The following is a 22,159-nucleotide window of genomic DNA, read 5'->3' as shown; positions in this document are numbered from 1 at the left end:
ATGTCCGGTTTCTTTCATTCAACATCTTTCGCTGATACCCCTTTTCGGCTATAAATAAACACTTTGTTATGATTCATAGATGATATGAAGTTATGCTTACTTCTCTTTTAAATCAACGTGATACCCTAATTATAATATAAAGAAGAAATAAAAGCTATTTCCACTACAATTAAATGTAATTCCATATGTGAATGTTCTCGTGTGATATATCTGGAACAGGGCCAGGAAACTCATTTTGTAAAGGACCAAACAGTAAATATTTAGGCTTTGTAAGCCACATGCTCTCTTTTGAAACTACTTCACTCTGCCCATATAGCCTGAAGGCAGTTGCCTTAAACAATACCTAAGTGAATGGGTGAGGCTGTGTCCCAGTAAAACTTTATTAATAAGAACAAACAGTGGGCTGGATCTGGCTGAGGGCTGCAGTCTTCATACCCCTGGTCTGAAAGATGTAGTCAGGAGGGCGTCTAGCTATGTAGACTCACCAAAGATTCTACAGCCCAACTGCCGACTGATGCTTCTCCCATGCAACACAACCTGGGTGCTGCTGGCGAAATGAGCTCTAAAATAGTAAATTCCAGCACAATCTTTTTTTTTATGCTGCAATGTAACCCAGTGCCCCCCACAGGCAAGCAGTCTGCCACTGAGCTATAGCCCCAGCCCAATCACCTTCTCTTGATGTAAACAGTCGCTTTGTTCCTGGAGTCTGTGTATTTACATAGAAAAGACCATTCAGGGCAACCTGCTACAGACCCCCTCTCACCCTGCTGAAGCTCTGTCCATCCTTGAATAAATCCTACTCCTCTCACTCTTGCAAAAACAAACAAAAACACAGTTCCATCGGAGGTGCAGAAGGGGATAAAAGGTCTGTCATGCGTCGTGTCCAGGTGTTGAGAAGTCCCTGGGGACGAGAGACACATCTTGAATGCCGGATGCTGTCTCACAAGTCACAGTATGTGCGACATTTTGTGACCAACCCATTAAATGCCCACAGTACCCTTGTTTTGCAAGGGTCAAGTAACACCTGTGCAAGGTTACAGACGGCCCCTTGGGGGACGGTCATTCGGGCTAGAGACCATGGCTTAGGGGGGCAGTCTTTATATCCATAGGTGAGTGAAATTCACATGCACAGGTGAGATCCCAAACTCTAAATTGCCTCATTTTACCCCAAACTGACTAAGATTAAGTTGAACTCAGCAGACATTCAAGAGATAAGATTTAATTCACATGACAAGAAAGACTATGGCCGTCCTTGCTTTTGTCCACTCCAATGAGTAGAATTTATACCTCTATGGATGTTAACTTTCTCTTTCTCACTCTCTCTCTCCCTTGCAGATTGTTCATATGGAGAAAAAAATCACCAGTCAAAAACAGATCTTCGCAAAAATGCAGGAGGCCAATAACCCACGGAAACTGCAGAGACAGATCCGCATTCTGGAAAGCCGTTTGAATCTTGTATGTAAGGTGTCCCCTCTGCTCCCCGCCCCCTTTGCTAAGGGTAAAGAAGGACGTCCTCTGAGCCATTAGCAGACCACGCCCGTTCCCTTGGTGGACTCAGGAGGTGGTGGACTAACGGTGGGCACACAGGCCAGGAAGCATTCTCGAATCTGCCATCCGCTGCTCTGCACTCTGTCCCGTCTACCTTAGCACATGCTGCTGTCCCCCACCCCAGCCCCCACCTACCCTGTGGTCCCTGCTTGGTTTCCAGAAGCAGCTCAATCGCCCCTCAGCAAGCAGAATTAGCCCTCCTGTGTGGCAGTGAGCTGGTGCTTCTGTCATAGACCGTGACCCATTGTGGTCCTGCTGAATGGTGTCATCCCGTGAGCTATTAGGCCCAGACATGCATTACCTGATGGCCAGAAAAGTGATGTTTTCTGATCACCCGCTACTCACAATGCCTTTTGTGTTAAGTGGGATTCTATAAATGGCTAACTGACTTAAATAAACAAACAAAACCCCCAAAGAACAATGACAAAAGCCAAAGCATTGGTCCCACAACTGAAAAATTCAGAGGTAGAAGCAGGGCCTTCAGGCATGGCTGGATGCAGGTGCTCTAAACATGCTCTTTGGACATCTTCTCTGTCCATCTCTCCCCAGGGCAAACTTCATTCTTGGGAAGCCCCTGACATGAGCAAACGCCCGCAGAAAGGGAGCATCTGTTTCCTAAGTGTTTAATATGCCTGTGGGGTGGGGGTTCCCACTGAACCAACTCGGGTCTGGCGCCGCCCTCCCACCATCCCCCACCCGCCAATCACTGTGGTCAGAGGAATGGAATCCAGGGACCTGAGTCATGTGACTCCTCTCGGATGGCTTTCTCTCCCTCAGAGTATCAGCAGAGATTGGTGACAGTGCCATCTAAACTACGTGAACTGAGAGTGGGGACAGGTGGTTCCCCCAGAGAATCAAGAAAGCAGAGAAATGCTGGGTGGGTCCTGTTCACAGCCAGCTGGGCTCGTGATGCTGCAGCTCCTGTGGCCTTGGTTTGGAGGGAGGCTGGTCCTCGCCTTCCTGCACAAGACTCCAGCCCTCCCCCAAACCCGGGCCTCCAGGCTTTATCCAGGCGCTCTGGAGAGCTGCTCGCGTCTCCCCAGGAAGCAGCCTGGGGACGGGAAGGCTTTTTAACACTCAGCCATCTAAAACATAGATTCCCAGATCCCCTGCGGAGATGGCACCTCTGAGCCTCCAGGGCTTAGGCCAGGCACAGGCACTGCTGCCAGCAACCCCGGAGGGTCCCTCTGGTCACACCTGAGAGCATTGGTGTCCGCAAGGTGCAGCCTCCCTGATGGATCGGATGAACTGATGGACGAATGCGTGACTGGGGGAAGACGTCTGCGGGGCTCTGTCTGTGCAGGTCTATTCCAATCCCTGTGCTTCTCGCGTCGGTTTCCACAGTGCGGCTCCTTCTAAGAACTCGCCCGCGGATCTCACTCTGCGCTGTCCACTCGTTCCTGGAATACTCATGATTCTTTCCTCCCCCAGTGACGTCTGTGGCTAGTCCCCTCTTGCGTTCCCTCTTCCCCTCACACCTCACAGGTCTGGCGGTGCATTTTCGTGGATCAGGGGCCATCTCCAAAGGTGACTCAGGATCCCAGGGTACCCGTGACCCTGAAATCTCCTCCACCCACTCAGAGAGCCTGAGAGCCCTCCCAGTGGCCGGCAGGTCCTGGAGTGAGGGCCAGCAGGTAGAGTGGAGTGAGAACACAGGGAGACCGAAAGAGTCCTGGGTCTCAAGTTTAAGGAGGCGCTCTCGCTCCGGCTTGTGGAGATGGCCTGTGGACACTTGGCGGCAGGGGCTCCCTTAAATCTTGTGGCCTCGACCCTGTAGAAACCTAACATCTCTCAGAACTCTGATGGGATCAAGCCCTTTCTGCCCCGAATCTTTTCGGTAGTTGTTTCTTTTCTGTGTCCATGGAGAAATTTGCCCCAGCCCTTCATAGTTTTTATTTCAAGACAGGGTTTCACTAAGTTGCTTCGGTCCTCTCTGAGTTGCTGAGGCTGGCTTTGAACTTGCAATCCTCCTGCCTCAGCCTCCAGAGTCGCTGGGATTAGGCATGCGCCCCCTTGCCCGGCTCACATCATTAAAAAAAAAAAAAAAAAAAAAACAACTCATTTTTTTTTCTTGTATACATGAGCTATTTTTTAAAATTATTTTTTAAAATAAGTTTTATCATGTATATTTAAGGCGTAGTTGGTGGTGTTCTGGGAAAGACGTGGAGAGTAAAATGGTGACTGTCTGAAGGGAATGAACACATCCCTCACGTCACACAGCTACACGTATTTCTGTGGCAAGAGCAGCTACGTCGGGCTTCGCGGGGACTCCAGACACATTAGTTGGGTTTTACTACCTGTCGTCCTCGGGGCGATCAGGGCTCCGCGTCCCCTCACCTGAGCCCCCGCCCAGCCCCGGAACCGCTGCTTCACTCTCTCTGTGGACCTGGCTGCTCCTCTCCAGTCGGCCCTACATGTAAGGCAGACGTGGTACTTGTCTTTTCATGTCTGGCTTAGTCCGCTGAGCGTGATCCACCCTGCCGTGGCAAATGGTAGGACCTTTAAGGCTGAATAACGATCAAGCGTGTGTGCATGTGTGTGTGTGTGCACGCGCGTGTGCTTGTGAGTTTCTTGATCCTTCGCCGGCCAGGGAACACTTGGTGTTGCTGTATCTCAGCGACTGTGAACGCTGCTGTCCACACACGGCTGCCAATCACATTTCCTCTGGCTTCACACCAGAAGAGGGTCATAGGGTAATTATTTTATTTTTTAGGTGTAGGTAGACATAATACCTTTATTTTATTTCTCTGTGGGGCTGAGGATCAGACCCAGGGCCTCACGTGTGCTACCACTGAGTCCCAGCCCCAGCCCCATATTTTTAATTTCTTAGGAACTTCCATAAAGTTTCCCATGGGCCTGCACCAACCTATATTTCCATAGCGTAACCCACATCATTTTTTTTTTAAACTAAGAAAATTTATTAAGAGGTACAAAAAACGGAGAGACTACACTAAGGAACACCGGGCACGGATCACTTGACCTGGGGTCGCTGGCGCTTTGCCTTCATTGCTTCCCTGCTCTTCGCCTGCGGTGTTTCCCAGTGCGTTGGTTGCAGGTATCCGGTGTCTCAGCCCTGATTTCTCCAGTGTCATCTCTTACAATTAAATGTGCTTTTTCATGATTGCAACGCCAGCATCGCGTCCCACAAAGTGAGCACTTCCTTCACGTGACCCAGCACCCCGGCCTTATTAAAATTTCTCTGGTTGAACCAAAAATGCCTTTGAAAGGTTGGTTCCGTCAAAGTACACATGATTGTTAGGTTCTTTTAAGTTCTTTTAACCTAAAATAGTGACTCTTAATCAGGGATGATTTTGCCCACAAAGGACCATGGCCTTCTGAGGGACACAGTCTGGCTTGTCACAGCTGAATTGGGGGCAGGCAGAAGTGATATTGAACAAGCCAAGAAGCACAGCACAGCCCCTGCCACAGAGAATCATCTCGCCCGAAGCACCAGGGCTGCTGAGTTTGAGAAGCTCTTTGTTTCCCGCTATCAATTTGTCAAGAGTCCAAAACTGCTGCCTGTAGGAAGTTCTAGTTTTGGATTTGACCAGTTACTTCCTTTTTTATTTTGCTGCCATTTGTTTTTGTTTTATGAGACAGGGTCCTGCTAAGGTGCTGATTCTGGCCTCAAACTTGCAATCCTCCTGCCTCAGCCCCCCGGGTTACTGGGATCGCAGGCGTGCCCCACCACAGCCGGCTTGGCCCGTTATTTCTACTGCTGTCATTTAACGTGTTCCTGTCTGCCATGTCATGATGGAAAACTGGAAATCAGGTCTAAAAGTCATTGAGGAATTTGAAATCCAGAGAAAAGAACCCAGCAAAGGCCACCAAGCCAGCTGGTGGCCCACTCCACGGTCACCCAGGCTCTGGTGGTGGCTGGGTGGCCTGGGATGTGAGGCAGCGTGGGGGACCTTAGAACCTCCGCCTGCCTTCGGGACGCTCGACTTACAGCCCAGAAAGGAGCCCTGTCTTGAAACACAGCCCTCCCAACAGGTCACCGTCCACTTTGATAAGATGCTGACCAACAACGCCAAGCTCCGGAAGGAGATTGAGGACCTGCGGTTTGAGAAGGCCGCTTACGACCACGTCTACCAGCAGCTCCACCAGCGCCTGCTGATGCAGAAGAAGACCATGAACTTGGCCATCGAGCAGTCCTCTCAGGCCTACGTGCAGAGGTGTGCTGGGGAGATGCCCAGGGCTGCTTCCCACTCAGTGTGTGGGGAACCATAAGCCATGAATCCAACCACTCTGAGCACTGGCTGCGTGCCCAGCAGAGGCAGGTGCCCTCCAGCCGCCCTAGGAGTTACTGTCCCCATTTACAGACAGGACAAGGAGGCTTCGAGATGCTAAAATGCTTACCTGAAGTCCAGGTCAGTGGCCGGTGTGCTGGAGTTGATACTCAGACCTCTGTTCCATACCATTCCCACCAGGTGCCCCCGCCTCAGCCCTGAGGGACTTTCTCAGTGCACATCGCTCGTGGCCTGTAGTTGGGCTGTGCGGAGAACAGGTTTTAGGGCCAGATGTGTCTGGATTTGAATCTTCACTCCATCCCTTCACATTGTTATAGGATCTCTTTAGGTGGGAAAGAGGAGTGGGTAAGACACAGGAGTAAGGGAGTGCCCGGGACACAGGTTGACAAGTGGTGATGGTGGTGATGGTGATGGATTTGATGGTGATGGAGGTGATGGTGATGATGTTATGGTGGTAATGGTGATAGTGGTGATGGTAGTGATGATGGTGATGGTGGTGGTGGTGATGGTGGTGATGATGGTGATGGTGATGGTGGTGATGGTGATGGTGGTGATGGTGATGATGATGGTGGTGATGGTGGTGATGGTGATGATGATGGTGGTGATGGTGGTGATGGTGATGGTGATGGTGGTGATGGTGATGGTGGTGGTGGTGATGGTGATGGTGGTGGTGGTGATGGTGGTGATGGTGGTGATGATGGTGATGATGGTGATGGTGATGGTGGTGATGGTGGTGATGGTGATGGTGGTGATGGTGGTGGTGATGGTGATGATGGTGATGGTGATGGTGATGGTGGTGATGGTGATGGTGGTGATGGTGATGGTGATGGTGGTGATGGTGGTGATGGTGATGGTGGTGATGGTGGTGATGGTGATGGTGGTGATGGTGGTGATGATGGTGATGATGGTGATGGTGATGGTGGTGATGGTGGTGATGATGGTGATGGTGGTGATGATGGTGATGGTGATGGTGGTGATGGTGGTGGTGATGGTAGTGGTGATGGTGGTGGTGGTGATGGTGGTGGTGATGGTAGTGGTGATGGTGGTGGTGGTGATGGTGGTGATGGTGGTGATGATGGTGGTGGTGATGGTGGTGATGGTGGTGATGGTGGTGGTGATGGTGGTGATGGTGGTGATGATGGTGATGGTGGTGATGATGGTGATGGTGATGGTGGTGATGGTGGTGATGATGGTGGTGGTGATGGTGGTGGTGATGGTAGTGGTGATGGTGGTGATGGTGGTGATGGTGGTGATGGTGGTGGTGATGGTAGTGGTGATGGTGGTGGTGGTGATGGTGGTGATGGTGGTGATGATGGTGGTGGTGATGGTGGTGATGGTGGTGATGGTGGTGGTGATGGTGGTGATGGTGGTGGTGATGGTGATGGTGGTGATGATGGTGATGGTGATGGTGGTGGTGATGGTGGTGATGGTGGTGATGGTGGTGGTGATGGTAGTGGTGATGGTGGTGGTGGTGATGGTGGTGGTGATGGTAGTGGTGATGGTGGTGGTGGTGATGGTGGTGATGGTGGTGATGGTGGTGATGATGGTGATGATGGTGATGGTGGTGATGGTGATGGTGGTGATGGTGGTGATGGTGGTGATGGTGGTGATGGTGGTGATGATGGTGGTGGTGATGGTGGTGATGGTGGTGATGGTGGTGATGATGGTGGTGATGGTGGTGATGGTGGTGGTGATGGTGGTGATGGTGGTGGTGATGGTGATGGTGGTGTTGGTGGTGATGGTGGTGATGGTGGTGATGGTGGTGATGGTGATGGTGATGGTGGTGATGATGGTGATGGTGATGGTGGTGGTGATGGTGGTGATGGTGGTGATGGTGGTGATGGTGGTGATGATGGTGATGGTGATGGTGGTGATGGTGGTGATGGTGGTGGTGATGGTGGTGGTGATGGTGGTGGTGGTGATGGTGGTGATGGTGGTGATGATGGTGATGGTGGTGTTGGTGGTGATGGTGATGGTGGTGATGGTGATGGTGGTGATGGTGATGGTGATGGTGGTGATGGTGGTGATGGTGATGGTGGTGATGGTGGTGATGGTGGTGATGGTGATGGTGATGGTGGTGATGGTGGTGATGGTGATGGTGATGGTGCTGGTAGTGATGATAATGATGAGACAGAAGATGACAATAGGACAAAAACCACTTCCTGGGGCACGACCTCGTGCTTGCAGCTCCAGCTGTTGAGTAGGTCGGCTGTTCTACACTCCTAGGAACCTGGCTCATTCAGAGACCTGGTGGCTCCTGGCCAGGCAGGAAGTCCCTGGGCTGGCAGGGAGAGGGGAGGAGGAGGAAGGAGGCTCGGACACCAGCCTGTGCGCCCCTCGCAGGCTGGAGGCCATGGCACGCATGGCCGCCATGAAGGACCGCCAGCAGAAGGACACCTCTCAGTACAACCTGGAGATCCGCGAGCTGGAGCGGCTCTACGCCCACGAGTCCAAGCTCAAGTCCTTCCTGCTCATCAAGCTGAACGACCGCACGGAGTTCGAGGAGCAGGCCCGAAAGGAAGAAGGTACGGCCCGGCACTGGCGCTCTGTGCCCGGGTCTCCCCGCGGTGGACTCGCCGAATACAAGATGCCTGGTTAGGTTCGAGTTTCAGGTGGACCGTGAGTGCCTGAGAAGCCATCCCACGCGGTGTCCGTGGGTCGGTCTCCTAGACCACGCTGGCTCTGCCACTCACTGAGGGGACCCCAGGGACTCTGCAGAGTCACACAGGCATGGCTGTGATGTGTCACAGTGAAAATCAACTGGGGGCAGAGGCACAAGGGGTGGAGGCCCAGGCGCGTGCTTCCTGGCCAGCCACGCAGGCTCTGACCCTGGGGCGTCAGTAGGCTCCCGGTGCCCAGCACACGGCACGCTGCAGGCTTCCAGGGGACAGGCGGGGGCAGCGCGGGCCAGTGAACCCTCCTTTCCATTTAGGGCAAGTGCAGGGAGCTGATCACCCTCCCCGGCAGGACCCGGTGGGGAGGGAGGCCTGCTGGCTGACCTGCCGAGAGCCCACATGGCCACAGCCACGTTGGTTTTCACTGTCTTCGGCGCTGGGCTGCACCCTGGCCCCTAGATCCAGCCTTCCGCTGCTTCCGCCTGTCCCTGCTTATCATGGGGACGGTTGCCAGGAGTTTCTGAGGAGCTCCGTGTCTTACTCCAAAGTAACAAGAGCCACCGAGCATCTTCACCTTTGCATCTGGGTCCTCCCACCTGCACCCGCCCATGCAGTCACCGTCCATCGCCCCCCTACCCGTTCACCCTGTCCACCTCCAGTCATCCAGCCAGCTACGGAGCCACCAGCTTGCCCAGGCGTTGCTCCTAGGTGCGTGGCATTGTGAGTGCCATGTGACAACACAAGAAGTGGCATCGTCACGAGCCCCCAAGGTCCACAGCACTGTGAGTGGCAGGCCCAGGACCCCATCCCAGATGTGTCTGCCTCCCCTCACTTAGTCCAAGGCACAGCTCCGGACCCCAGCCCGCAACCGCACCCCACACCGCAACCGGGCAGCAGGTCCCGCTCCCTGCCAACCCCCTCGATCCTTTGACTCCCGGCCCCCTTCTCCTCTCCCACCTCCAGGAGGAGGAGACCAGATCATAAATGATGCTGAGAAACTTCAGCAAGACCCCCAGGGCCACGGAGAGCCACATGTCACATGGCCTGATGTGCCCAGAAAGATCTAGAGAGCACCTCTGATTGCTATGTGGAGGCCAAATCAGACAGAAAAGGCTGGGTTCAGGATAGTCAGGGCTTTTGTAGTTTCCAGGCTACCAAGAACAAGGCCCAGAGGAGAACCTCCTTGAAGGTGCTCATTCCTTGAACTCGCCAAGCTCTGGGTCCTCCTAAGAATCCTCTAGCCCCAGCCTTCCTTGGACACTGCCTTGACCTTCATTCTGCCCAAGTGTCACCTCTACAGAGAGGCCTTCCCTGGCTACCCACCTAACACAGGACCCCCGTGTCTTCTTCCAGCCGCAATGGCAATAAGCAGGTTTCTTCTTCTGTTTACTTGGATATCTTTTCTTTCCTCTCTTTGTCTGATTCCTCCACACAAAGCTCCTTGGGGCAGGGATTTGGTACCAGCAGAGCCTGGCCTGGTGTCTGGCACCTAATAAATGTGAATTAGGTATTTGCGAAGTGGACAACAAGTGGAGCTTCTGACCCATCTGTTGGAAAAACCCAGCCCCTTCCCCAGGACCGGGTAACCATGCCGTTGAGCATGTGCTATCTGCCCGGCTAGGAGCACATCGGCTTCTCTTTTAGACTCACTGTCACCGTGTCTGTCTGCTCTAGCTCTCAAGACAAAAAAGCATGGGACGAAGAGCAAAGGAGAGAGTTTTGAGAGCTACGAGGTGGCCCACCTCCGTCTGAAGAAGCTGGTGGAGGACGGGAACCTGAACAAGCTCATTGAGGAGTTTCTGACCAAGGAGGAGAAAAACTTTGCTCGGTTCACTTATGTCACGGAGCTCAACAACGACATGGAGATGATGCAGAAGAAGACCCAGAGGATCCAGGTGGGGACTGTGCTTGCTTGCCCAGGCCTGGGACCACCTGCTCCCAGAGCAGGCTCCCGGGACGTTCCACACATGACAGTAAAGAGGGCCTCAAAATCACACCCACTTAGCAAACGTTGCTGTGCGCCCCTGCATCCCCCCTACAATTTAACTTCCCTGAAACTGGCAGTGGTCGTTCAATTGGTATGTCCATTCAACGTGTTCAGGTCCCTCTGGCTTAAGTAGTGACATTTATAATCCATGGCACATTTTCTAATCCAGAGAGATGCAAAGTGTAAAGTATTGACCCTCTGGCCCTGGCCCTTTGCTTTAAGTCTCCTGACCCTTGTTAGACCACGGCTTCAGAGAACTGAGGAAGGATGTGTAACTCTCGTCTTGGAGAGACCCAACAGACCTGAGCATGGTAAAGGCTCTGACAAGTCCTGCAGGGGGAAAAAAAAAAAAAACCTGTTTACCTTTGTGGAAGGCATAATTTCCCAAACTTAATTGGCTCCCCTGGTTACTTACTCCCCAGAACATAAACAAACATCCCTTGGAACTGCCTGCACCGAATCAAGTCTAAATCCCTCAGTGCCACACTTTGGTCCTGTCCAAATTTGGCCCTGCAGGCTCAGGTCCATTGCCACCCCCAGGGTCTGCTGCAGCTGGTCCCGGCTGTCCCTCCTCTAATGTGTCTCTCCTGTGGCCCCCTTGCCCTCTTCTGATGACATCTTGCTCATCAGTGCAGTCCCTGCACAGATGTGCACAAATGTCACCACCTCTGGGAATTCATTACTCCTTCCACGGAGGCCTCTGTCCTCTGATGATGTGGCCAGAGCAGCGCCCTCTGCTCCACAGTATGTCCCAAACGCAGGGTGAGTGCTCCAGCTGAGTGCAAACAGCTCACACCTCTAACATGGGTGACAACATTTAAGCTTCCTAGTGACAGATGATTTTAACGAGCATAGGGAAAGTTGGTTTTAATGAGCACATTTGTGACTTCATGGATATCTTTGGTAGGAGGTAAGTCAGAACCATGTCAGGCAACAAATAAGAAACAGCAAAATAACCAGTACTGGCCGTCGCCAGGGAAGTGCTGAGTAAGGAGCAAGAGACACGAATTGTCCAGCACCAAAGGGCCCAGCGGTGATTCGGCCAGGCAGCCTCAGGGGTAAACCCAGCTCAGTGTTTTAAAAGGGACGATAAACGAAGGTCTAAGGATGGACCTCCCGTTCCCATTCACCCTTTGGTCCTGCAAAAATGCCAACCGTGTTGTGATGGAGCTCATATTAAACGGAGCAGCCCGGTGAGCTGGGACGTCCAAAGCAGTTCAGCAGAGGTCGCTCGCCCAAGCCCCGCGGGCGACGCGGGTTCGGCGCGTCGCCACTGCCCCCTGGTGGCCACGTGCCGCATGGCAGGGGTCGGCGGGCGGAGGGACAGCGGCCGGGCGGGGGTTCTCTCTGTGCGGGAGGGCGCATCTTTCTAGATCCAGCGGGACAAGGACAAACCCTAGAAAACGGGACGTGAGGACGCCAGTTGGATACTCTGGTCTCTCCAGGAAATGTTCCTGAACAGGACTGACCTTGGGCGTCCCAGCATACGTCCCCTCTCCGTGAGAAAAGATTTCTGGGGGCGGAGTTGCTTGTAGGGTTGGGACCGTGCTAGCCCAGTGGCGATTTTTTTGTTTTGTTTGTTTTGTTTTGTGTTTGTACTGGGGATTGAACCCAGGGCACTCCACCACCGAGTCACATCCCCCGCCCTTTTTATTTTATTTTAGTCTTGCTAAACTGCCCAGCTTGTAATCCTCCTGCTTCAGCCTCCCAAGTCACCAGGATCACAGGCACACACCACAGTGCCCGGTTTCCCAGTGGTTTTTGAAGCTGGGAACTTGTTAGAAATGCACATTCTTGGATTCAGAAACTCAGGACCAGTGATGTGCCTTTTCACAAGCCTCCAGGGAATTTTTTCTAGATTCTGAGAACTTTTGCTCCAGAGCTGCGCAGACCAATGCAGTAGCCACTAGCCAAGTGTAGCTGTTTAATTTTAAATTCACTGCAATTAAATAAAATTGAAAAACCAGTTCCTCAGTGGCACTAGCCACACTCCAACACCCACATATGTGACCACAGTCGGTATTACTGTGGGCAGAGGGTCCCCACCATTGCAGAAGATGCTGGTGACTGTCCCCTTAGATGATTCTCCAGAAAGGACGCACCCTCCTGGTCATCATTCTACTCTTCATTACGAAACCCCAGAGAGAACCTCCCCAGCCCAGGAGGGGCTCCGAGGTTCTGGGACTCTTGTACTGATCCTGACCGGGCCAGGCACAGTGGGGCACGCCTGTAACCTCAGGGACTCAGGAGGCTGAGGCAGGAGGATCCCAAGTTCAAGACCAGCCTCAGCAACTCAGCGAGGTTCTAAGCAACTTAGTGAGACCCTGGCTCAAAATAAAGAAGGAAAAGGGCTGGGGATGCGGCTCAGTGGTCAGGCGCCCCTGGGTTAAAAAATAAAATAAAATTAAAACACCTCATGGGCCCCTGGAGGCTCAGGCTGGGTTTGAGGTGTGGTGGGGGCGGGGAGCCCTGCTTTCCCTCATGGTCCGACTCTCTCCGGGGACAGGACGAGATCGTCCTCCTGAGATCCCAGCAGCAGTCCTCGCATGATGACAACCGCTTTGTCCTGAGGCATCTGGAGGTGAGCCGGGGGCCGAGCGGGGGACGTGGGGCCTCTGCTGTCTGTCGGCCAGGCGGCCCGTCAGTTGGAACCTGGAGCCATTCCAAAGGCTCCCCGTTTCCGAGGGTGGCGCCCAGGACTGTACTTCGTCCCAGGGGCTCAGTCCAGACAGATCCGCACTGCAGCCTTTTCCTCTGTTCCCCCTTGTCCTGGCTGCTCGCCGGCCTTGATCAATCGCAGCAGGCTCGAGGGTTTCTTGAGCAGGTACTTCGTGCCCGGCACTGGACTCAGTGCTTGGAAGTGGATGCTGTTGATCTCTCCATCTTACAGAGGAGGAAACTGAGGTTCACAGAGGTAAAAGCACTTGACCAACCTTGAGGAGCTGGGATGCTTTATGACCTTCGAGTTGTTCTTGGCAGCTAATGACAGGGACCCAGGACAACAGTGGCCTAAGCAAGATAGAAGCTGATTTGCGAAGTGGCACTTCAGGGCCGGCATGGCACCATCACCGTGCCGTCCACGGCCCAGGCTCCTCCTAGCTTTCTAGTTCACCATTCTTGGTGTGTGTGGCTGACATCCTCAATGTGCCCTGTGGTTCCATCATGGCTTCCACAGGTCCAGCCATCACAAACACATTCCAGGAAGGGAGAAGCCCGGGAGTAAACAGGCATAAAGGGTGTGTGGGGGGGTCTTGCTCGCTGAGTCAACCAGCTTAAGTTACTTTCCAGACATCTTGGCCAAATGATTTCTGTATTTGCATCTCACTGACCGTCCATGTTGCAAGACAGGTTTGGAATGTAACTTAGCTTCTCCAAGGGCCTAACCAAAGTCCTCTTTTTATGAGTAGTCCCTGGCCCAGGACCTGCTCTCCTGGGGTGTTCCCCATTCCTCCTCCGTGGCCTGTGTCCCTGGGTCCCTGGTCCACAGGGATGAAGGTGCCATCCTCCGACTGGCCACTGGAGGGCAGCAGAGCACGTGCTGCCCACAGAGGCTCTTGGGCTCAGCCAACGCTCCAGGTGCTGGGAAGAGGACACTGCAGACCCCCAGGCAGGGTCCAGGTCTTAGGAGGCCCCCCAAAATAACCCCACCAGAATATTTGCCTGTGCTCCCACATCCTCGCTTGGGGCCATCCAGAGCCCAGACTCTTATTTGGGGTGGAGGCAGGCATTGCTCTGTACTGGGAGTTTAGAAGGCCCAGGAGAGGCTGCTGGGGGTGGTGGTGGGGCCCTCTCTGCCTGAGGTCCCTGCATTAGCTCTTTGTTCCTTAGGCTTCAGCATGACCTTGGGGACTTCTTTTCAAGAGCAGATATCTAAGGGGGAGAATTCGTCTTAATAGCAATAGGCTCACAGGTCATCCTATTTCTCCATTTCACCAGCTTCTGTTTCTTGGGGAGAAGGGGTGAGCCCACTCCCCTGCTGGGATCCTGGGTAGACTCAGTTACTTCCTAGCTGCATGACCTGGGAATAGTGACTCAACCTCTCTGAGCCTCAGGTTTCTCATCTGTAAAATGGGGGGAATCATCCTACCTGCTGCTCCCCCTGCCGTGAAGACCGTTAATATCCTGACTCATGGGTGTGACCACCAGACCCTCTAGGTGCAGAAAGCTGGAAACAGTAGCTGTCGCTTTTGTTGTTTTGTGTAGGCTGAAAACCTAAATCCCCCTCACCTGGTGACCAAAGATCAGGTCCTGGGATAAGTTCAAGCGGGCAGGCTGGAGGAAGGCCCCTCTTCTTCTCCGAGCTCGGTACTCCCTGCCTGAAACCTGGGCGCCGGGGAAGATGAGTCGGGCCGTGTCCGGACCTGGGTGCGGGCAGCCTCCTCCGCCGGGCTGCCTTTGTGGTCGATCACGTGACCTTCCTTTAGTGCCCGGCATCTCGTGCACCTGGGGGTCGTGCACCTGGGGGTCCCGGTGGCTCTGTCTCTCCTGGCTGGCAGGTTCTCCAGGTGCTTCTCTCGGCCAGGTCTGCGCGGCCGCCCAGGACTCGGGAGGGGGAGGGGAGAGGGGAGGGGGAGGGGAAGTGGGGAGGGGGATGGGACTCGGTGACTCTCATTTCCAGCCGCAGGTCCGAGTCCCTGGGGGCTTCCTTGCTTTGCTCGGGTCGCACCTGGAGCCAGTGGAGTCTGACCCAGAGGGTGGAGCTCAGGCTGCAAATATAGAGTTCCCAGGTGACACCCGTGTCACCCAAGCTGAGACACATGGGGCTCGCAGAGGGTCTTGAACGTCACCGTGCCTCCGCCCGATCCCGCAGGTCTGGGTGGGCCCCGGAACTCGCACGGGCACGCGTTCCCAGGCGGAGTGCCGTCGCTCGGTGGTGTGCGGACCCTGAGCCGGTCTGCGCCCGGCTGCGCCTCCGGGGAGCACCGAGCACCTGCGGGTTGGGATGCACCGCCCTGCGCCCCGCACCCTGGTGCTTCCTGTTCCCTTTTTACGTGTCAAGGTCTTGCGCCCTCAGGGGGCGGAGGCCCTGTGGTTCGGGGATCCCGGCCCCAGAGGGTGGCGGCCGGCTGACCCTGGGCCCCGTGTCGCCCACAGGAGAAGCTGAAGAGGACCACGGAGGAGGCCAACAAGTTCGAGGACAGAAACCGCGAGCTCAGCCAGACGCTGGAGCAACTCAAGGGCGCGGTGGAGAGGCTGTTTAAGAGGATCCACTGCGACGCCACCAAGATCCTGGTGCGGCTGGGGGAGACCGGGAAAGTCACCGACGCCAACCTGCCCCAGTATTTCTGTGAGTGGCGCTGGGGCCTCGGGCTCTCGCGGGCTTTCCGGGGCTGGCCATGACCCGGGTCCACAGGTGGCCAGCCTGGTGGTGAGGCTCCCTGCGCCAGAGCCCTCCGCCTGGGCTCACGTCTTGGTTGTGGGCTGACCAGCCATGTGACCGGGGGAGGGTTTTGAGAGCTCTTGGTTGTGGCTGTTCTTTTTAGTTGCACACCACGGTGGAGTGTCTTTTGATGTCCACACACACCTGGAGTAGGACTTCCTGTCCTTGTGGTTGAACGTGATGTGCGTCCACTGGTCGAGTGTCACATATGTGCCCAGGACAGTGAAATAGTTCATCCCACTGTCTTTCCCATCCCCATCCCCTCCCGTGAACTTCCGTTCTCCCCACCATTGGGAGTTAGCATCCACGCACCAGAGAAAACTTTCAGCCTGTTTTTTTTGGGGGGGATTGGCTTATTTCATTTAGCATATATAGTCCTTCATTTACTGGCAAATGCCATCATTTCATTCTTTAAGGCTGAGTAATATTCCATTGTGTGCATGTACATTTTATTTATCCATTCATCTGTTGAAGTTTGGCTCTGTAGTTTAGCTATTGTGAATTGAGCTGCTATGAACATCGATGTTGCTGCATCACTCTAGTATGCTGATTTTAAGTCCTTTGGGTATAAACTGAGGAGTGGGAGAGCTGGGTCAAATGGTGGTTCCATTCCAAGTTTTCTGAGGAATCTCCACACTGCTTTTCGAGTATTTGCACCAATCTGCAGTCCCACCAGCCATGTATGAGAGTACCTTTTCCCCACATCCTCACCAACATTTATTGTTGCTTTCATATTCTTCTGGGCAAGTTTTTGAACATCTCTGTGCTTCCATTTCTCAATCTTAAAAAACAAAAACGTGGGGTTAAACCCTGCAAAGTTGTTTGGCGGACTAAATAAATGGATAGTTCTTTGAGGAAAAACTTCAGGCACATTGCAATAGATGCAGAAAAGAGCACTTAGTAAAATACAATATCCCTTCCTGATAAACACTCCCAACAAGGTAGAGCTAGAAGGGAACTTTCTTAACGTGATAAAGAAATGCACGCTCAAAAAAACCCCACAGTTAACCTTGTACCTAATGGTGGAAAGCTGGGTACCTTTCTTCTAAGGTCAGGAGCAAAGCAAGGGCTTCTACATGCTCTGCACCTGTTCAGTGTGGTGAAGGAGCCTGAGCCCATGCAAAAAGGCAACAAAAAGAAACGAAAGGCTCCCCGGCTGGAAAGGAGGAAATGACATGCTCAGAACGGCACCTGGTGTGGCAGACGCCTGGAGGCTGTTGCCCACCTTTCTGGGCAGGGCCCTGAGCTGGGGGGTGCTCCCAGCCAGATGGGGTCAACGTGGAGTGAACAGCTGTGCTGTTCCTGGAGTTGACCTTGAGAGTCTGCATCCAGTCTGGCTGGTGGTGGGTTGGGCGGCTTCGCGGCCCAGCCATCAGTGGTACTCATGGTCCCACTCGGTCTCGGTGACCAGGTTCTGGTCAAAGAAAGTTCAGAAACCACAGGACCCACCCCATGCACGCACAGTCCAGGGAGCCACTCTGACCAGGTCCTGGCCTGGGAACTTTCTTGATATCCAAGTTCCCAGATGCTGGCCAAGGAGAGAGGCCTGGGCATGCTCTGTGAACCCCCTTCTGTACACAGCCTCCGGATTCTTTGTCACCGGGCTCCTGCGTGTGTTTCTCCTCCCCTCTCCCATTCACCTCCAGCCACATCCTTTCATCTGTTCCTCCAACACCACCTCACCAGCACACCTCAGTCCTGCCCCAGGGCCTTTGCACTGACTCTTCCTGGGAGACTGGTCCACGGGCTAGTTCCTCCTCATACTCACACCTCAGCCTGTGTCCTTTCTGCCATGAGGCCCCCCTGCACCGCCCCCCTCGGAAGCTGCCCTGTTGCCTCCGCTCCTGGCAGTCCTGAGATTTGACATTTCCCATTTGTCTCCAAGTAGGGGACGCTTTCTCTACCTGAGCTTCTGAGGTCTCTGAGCGCTGATAGCAAAGTTCAGTTGCAAATATTTCTGCTCTCCGGTTTTCAGGTAGAACGGTAACAGTTTGCAGGGTGTGCTATTTTTTAGGTGCTCCAAATTCAGTAGTTTCTGAGTTTGGAGAAGGCGCTTCTTCCCCCTCGATGACCAGGTCCCCGGCTGTGTCCTCCCTGCAAGTGGAGGGAGGGGCGGCTCCCCGGAACTCTTCAGACTCCAGGCAGGTCGCTCAGGGAGGGCTGTAGGGAACAGCATCCCAGGCAGAAGGAACAGCATGAGCCAGGGCCCAGCGGCCTTCACAGAGTGCAGATGGAGGAAAAGACAAGCATTTAGGGCTGGGCTATCCCCGAGCCCAGTTCCCAATCTTTACTGTGACTGGGGTGTCTCAGCCCTCCTTTCCTGTCCTCCCCTAGCGCCCTCAGGATGCTCCGTCCCCAGATCTGCATGCCCCTGTGTCCAGGCACCCGTGTGTCCCTCTGTGCCTCAGGAGTCAAAGCTTCTGCTTGGGCCTCTCCCGAGGGCGCACCAGGTCCTGGGGGCTCAGGCGCGTGCCCATGTTCCCGCTCCCTCCCTGGCGCTCCGGCAGGGCGTGGACAGGTGCCCTGCAGCCACTGCCCGGGCTTGCTGTCTTCCAGCCCTCATCGAGAAGAAGGCCAGCGACCTGCTGCTGCTGGAGTCCTACAGGCGGATGCAGGAGGTGGACGCAGACACTGAGATGCCCCTGCCCTTCGTCAACCCCTTCTGGGGCGGCTCTGCCCTCGTGAAGCTTCCAGAGCCCGTCAAGGTCACCCCGCCCTTGCTGGGGACCGACCCCTTCGGGGACAAGCTGGACGAGGGTGAGTGCCCGCCCTCGGAGTGGCCGATGCCCGGGGGTCAGCAGTGCCCGGCTCTCCCCCGGGTGCACTCCAGGTGGCTTTCTGGGGACAGTCCTCCTGTGCCTCTGGACGACGTGGCCACAGGTCTCCGAGTTCAGTGCTTTTGAATATTTCAAAAGTCACAAGTACCTTGTGATCATTTAAAACGAACCTTAAACACATGCGAGTTTGGCGAGCGGAGTGCTCACGGCCCAGGGTCTTGGTCTGCCACGGCCTCGCTCCCCTACCCTTCCGCTCCGGGGACGCCCTCCGTGGTCCCGCCCCTCTGTGACCCGTCCCCTCCTGGTCCCTCCCCTCCGTGGTCGCTCCTCTCCGTGGTCCCTCCCCTCCTGGTCCCTCCCCTCCTGGTCCCTCCCCTCCTTGGTCCCTCCCCTCCGTGGTCCCTCCCCTCCTGGTCCCTCCCCTTCTTGGTCCCTCCCCTCCGTGGTCCCTCCCCTCCTGGTCCCTCCCCTCCTGGTCCCTCCCCTCTTGGTCCCTCCTCTCCGTGGTCCCTCCCCTCCTGGTCCCTCCCCTTCTTGGTCCCTCCCCTCCGTGGTCCCTCCCCTCCTGGTCCCTCCCCTCCTTGGTCCCTCCTCTCCGTGGCCCCTCCCCTCCGTGGCCCCTCCCCTCCTGGACCCTCCCCTCCTGGTCCCGCCCCTCCATGGTCCCTCCCCTCTGTGGTCCTGCCCCTCCTGGTCCCGCCCCTCTGTGGTCCCTACCCCCTTGGTCCCGCCCCTCTGTGGCCCCTCCCCTCCTGGTCCCTCCCCTCCTTGGCCCCTCCCCTCCTGGTCCCTCCCCTCCTTGGTCCCGCCCCTTCGTGGTCCCTCCCCCCCTTGGTCCTGCCCCTCCATGGTCCATCCCCTCCGTGGTCCCTCCCCCCCTTGGTCCCGCCCCTCCATGGTCCATCCCCTTCGTGGCCCCTCCCCTCCTGGTCCCTCCCCTCCTTGGTCCCTCCTCTCTGTGGTCCCGCCCCTCTTTGGCCCCTCCCCTCCTGGTCCCTCCCCTCCATGGCCCCTCCCCTCCTGGTCCCGCCCCTCCTTGGTCCAGCCCCTCCGTGGTCCCGCCCCTCCATGGTCCGTCCCCTCCGTGGTCCCGCCCCTTCATGGTCTCTCCCCACCTTGGTTTCTCCCCTGGTGACAGAAGCATGGCTCATGTGGGAAGTGAGACTCTTAGCCGTGGCTTCGGGGCACCCATGCCTTGGCCCTCTGCACTCCCGACCCGCCCGTCACAGCGGAGCCGGTCATCTCCCCACCCAGGGACACGAATCAACCCCACTTGCCGTTGGAGGGCAGTTTTGCAACACGTATGGGAATGGACCCAGGGTCCATTCTCCTGGGTCAGAGATGAAGTGGAAGGATGTTCACTGCCCCCCAAACCAGAAACAAGTGAAGCCCACCCCTGCGGGCCTGGTTAGATATGTTAGGGCTTATGTATGTACACAGCTCTCGGGAGTACTGTGCAGCCGCTAAAAAGAACACCAGGGGTCAACACAAGTGGATGTGGGAAGATCCCTTGGTAACATTCAGACCTAAAGAAAAAGCCAGTAAGTTGCACAGCAGTATGTGTGTCCTGAGCCCATCGTCCTCAAGAAATCACCTCCGCATGACTGAGGGCCTCGCCGAGCTGCAGGGTCCAGCCTCGAACTCAGCCCCCAGCACCGCCGGGGTTTCAGGGGCACACCACATACATGTGTGACCAAGTGCACACACATGCACAGGCACACATGTGCATGCACACACACATATGTACACACACACACTCCCACACGTGTGCACACACACGCTCGCACACGCGCGCACACACACACACTGAGGCAGCCAAGCTCAGCAGGGGCGGAGCAGGCCAGGCGCCACCCCTTCAGCACAACTTCCTGAGCCCTTAGTTCCTGGCGTGGGGCACGGCGACGGGAAGCCCAGTCCTCAGAGGCCAGGAACTTACAAATGAGGTCATCTCTGTCCAAGGGAGTGTGGATGCACGTGGCATCTCCCCACCCACAAGCCACTCTGCACCAGGGGTATGAATTAGACGGGGCACCACTTCTGGGCAGGTTAATCTGGGAAAGGACCCCGGGGTAGAAACGACCTGACAGTCGGATAGGGGTTGAACTACAGCCCGTCCATTCACCCTCTCCTCTTCAAGCAGTGCACATCCTGAACAACTGCACATGACAGCCTTGTCTCCTTGATATTAAGCCAAACACCTTTGCGTTCTTAACTGGGAGGAAAAGCAGTGACCGCCTGGACCTCCCTGGGAGAAACCTCTGCCCACCCCCTCCTGAGCCTGAGGATTTTTACGCCCCACTCCCCAAGTGATAGGGGGACTGGCCATGCTTGGGCGTCCTGCTAGGGTGGCCATGAGCAGGACAGGGCCACACTGTCCCTGGAGGGAAGCCCGTGGAGGGACCTGGCTGGCTCACCGTGTCCCCTCTGCACAGTGGAGCATCCCCTGGACCACAGCAGCCTGCGGCAGCTGGTGCTGGACACTTACACCCAGAAGGACATGCGCCAGCGGGACGTCCACTTGGACAGCATCGTGAAGCGGCCAACCAGCTAGGCCAGGGCGGAGTCACGGCCGGGGCCGGGGCCACCGTGGTACCAAACCAGAGAATAAAGGTTTTGTTCCCAACCGCGGCGCCTCCTCGTTCTCAGACCCAGGAGGGGTGCTGAGCCCAGGGACGGGTGGCGGAGAGAGGGCGGGACTGAGGGCCACTGGGCAGGAGGGACTGAGGGCCAGTGCACCAGGGGCCAAGAATCCATGTCTGTGGCTCTGTGTCCGTGTCTGTGACTCTGTGTCCCTGTCTGTGACTCTGTGTCCCTGTCTGTGGCTCTGTGTCCCTGTCTGTGGCTCTGTGTCTCTGTCTGTGACTCTGTGTCTCTGTCTGTGGCTCTGTGTCTCTGTCTGTGACTCTGTGTCTCTGTCTGTGGCTCTGTGTCCCTGTCTGTGACTCTGTGTCCATGTCTGTGACTCTGTGTCTCTGTCTGTGGCTCTGTGTCCCTGTCTGTGGCTCTGTGTCCCTGTCTGTGGCTCTGTGTCCCTGTCTGTGGCTCTGTGTCCATGTCTGTGGCTCTGTGTCCATGTCTGTGACTCTGTGTCCCTGTCTGTGGCTCTGTGTCCCTGTCTGTGGCTCTGTGTCCCTCTCTGTGACTCTGTGTCCCTGTCTGTGACTCTGTGTCCATGTCTGTGACTCTGTGTCCCTGTCTGTGGCTCTGTGTCTCTGTCTGTGACTCTGTGTCTCTGTCTGTGGCTCTGTGTCCCTGTCTGTGGCTCTGTGTCCCTGTCTGTGGCTCTGTGTCCATGTCTGTGGCTCTGTGTCTCTGTCTGTGACTCTGTGTCCATGTCTGTGACTGTGTGTCCTTGTCTGTGACTCTGTGTCCCTGTCTGTGGCTCTGTGTCCCTCTCTGTGGCTCTGTGTCCCTGTCTGTGGCTCTGTGTCTCTGTCTGTGGCTCTGTGTCCCTATCTGTGGCTCTGTGTCTCTGTCTGTGACTGTGTGTCCCTGTCTGTGGCTCTGTGTCCCTGTCTGTGGCTCTGTGTCCCTCTCTGTGACTCTGTGTCCCTCTCTGTGGCTCTGTGTCTCTGTCTGTGACTCTGTGTCCCTCTCTGTGG

At 55.4% G+C, this 22,159-nt stretch overlaps 1 protein-coding gene across 3 annotated transcripts in view; it reads left to right on the top strand.

Annotated features, from left to right (window-relative positions):
- The window catches only part of CCDC63 (coiled-coil domain containing 63), a 39,537-nt gene extending 18,310 nt beyond the window's left edge, over positions 1-21,227 (top strand). For 2 of the 3 annotated variants that reach the window (XM_079151788.1, XM_079151787.1), the window contains 7 exons: positions 1,336-1,455; positions 5,542-5,723; positions 8,142-8,323; positions 10,088-10,308; positions 12,907-12,981; positions 15,495-15,687; positions 18,337-18,708. In XM_079151788.1, coding sequence (XP_079007914.1) covers positions 1,336-1,455; positions 5,542-5,723; positions 8,142-8,323; positions 10,088-10,308; positions 12,907-12,981; positions 15,495-15,687; positions 18,337-18,683 — 1,320 coding nt within the window. In that variant the 3' untranslated portion in view covers positions 18,684-18,708. Of the gene's footprint in view, positions 1-1,335; positions 1,456-5,541; positions 5,724-8,141; positions 8,324-10,087; positions 10,309-12,906; positions 12,982-15,494; positions 15,688-18,336; positions 18,709-20,989 lie in introns of those variants that run through there. The other variant, XM_079151789.1, reaches the window with a different exon arrangement.
- Positions 21,228-22,159: the final 932 nt, after the last annotated feature.

This window comes from Sciurus vulgaris, assembly GCF_902686455.1.
Source record: "Sciurus vulgaris genome assembly, chromosome: 8".
Classification (NCBI taxonomy): domain Eukaryota; kingdom Metazoa; phylum Chordata; class Mammalia; order Rodentia; family Sciuridae; genus Sciurus; species Sciurus vulgaris.
This window is presented reverse-complemented; position numbering and strand designations above follow the sequence as displayed.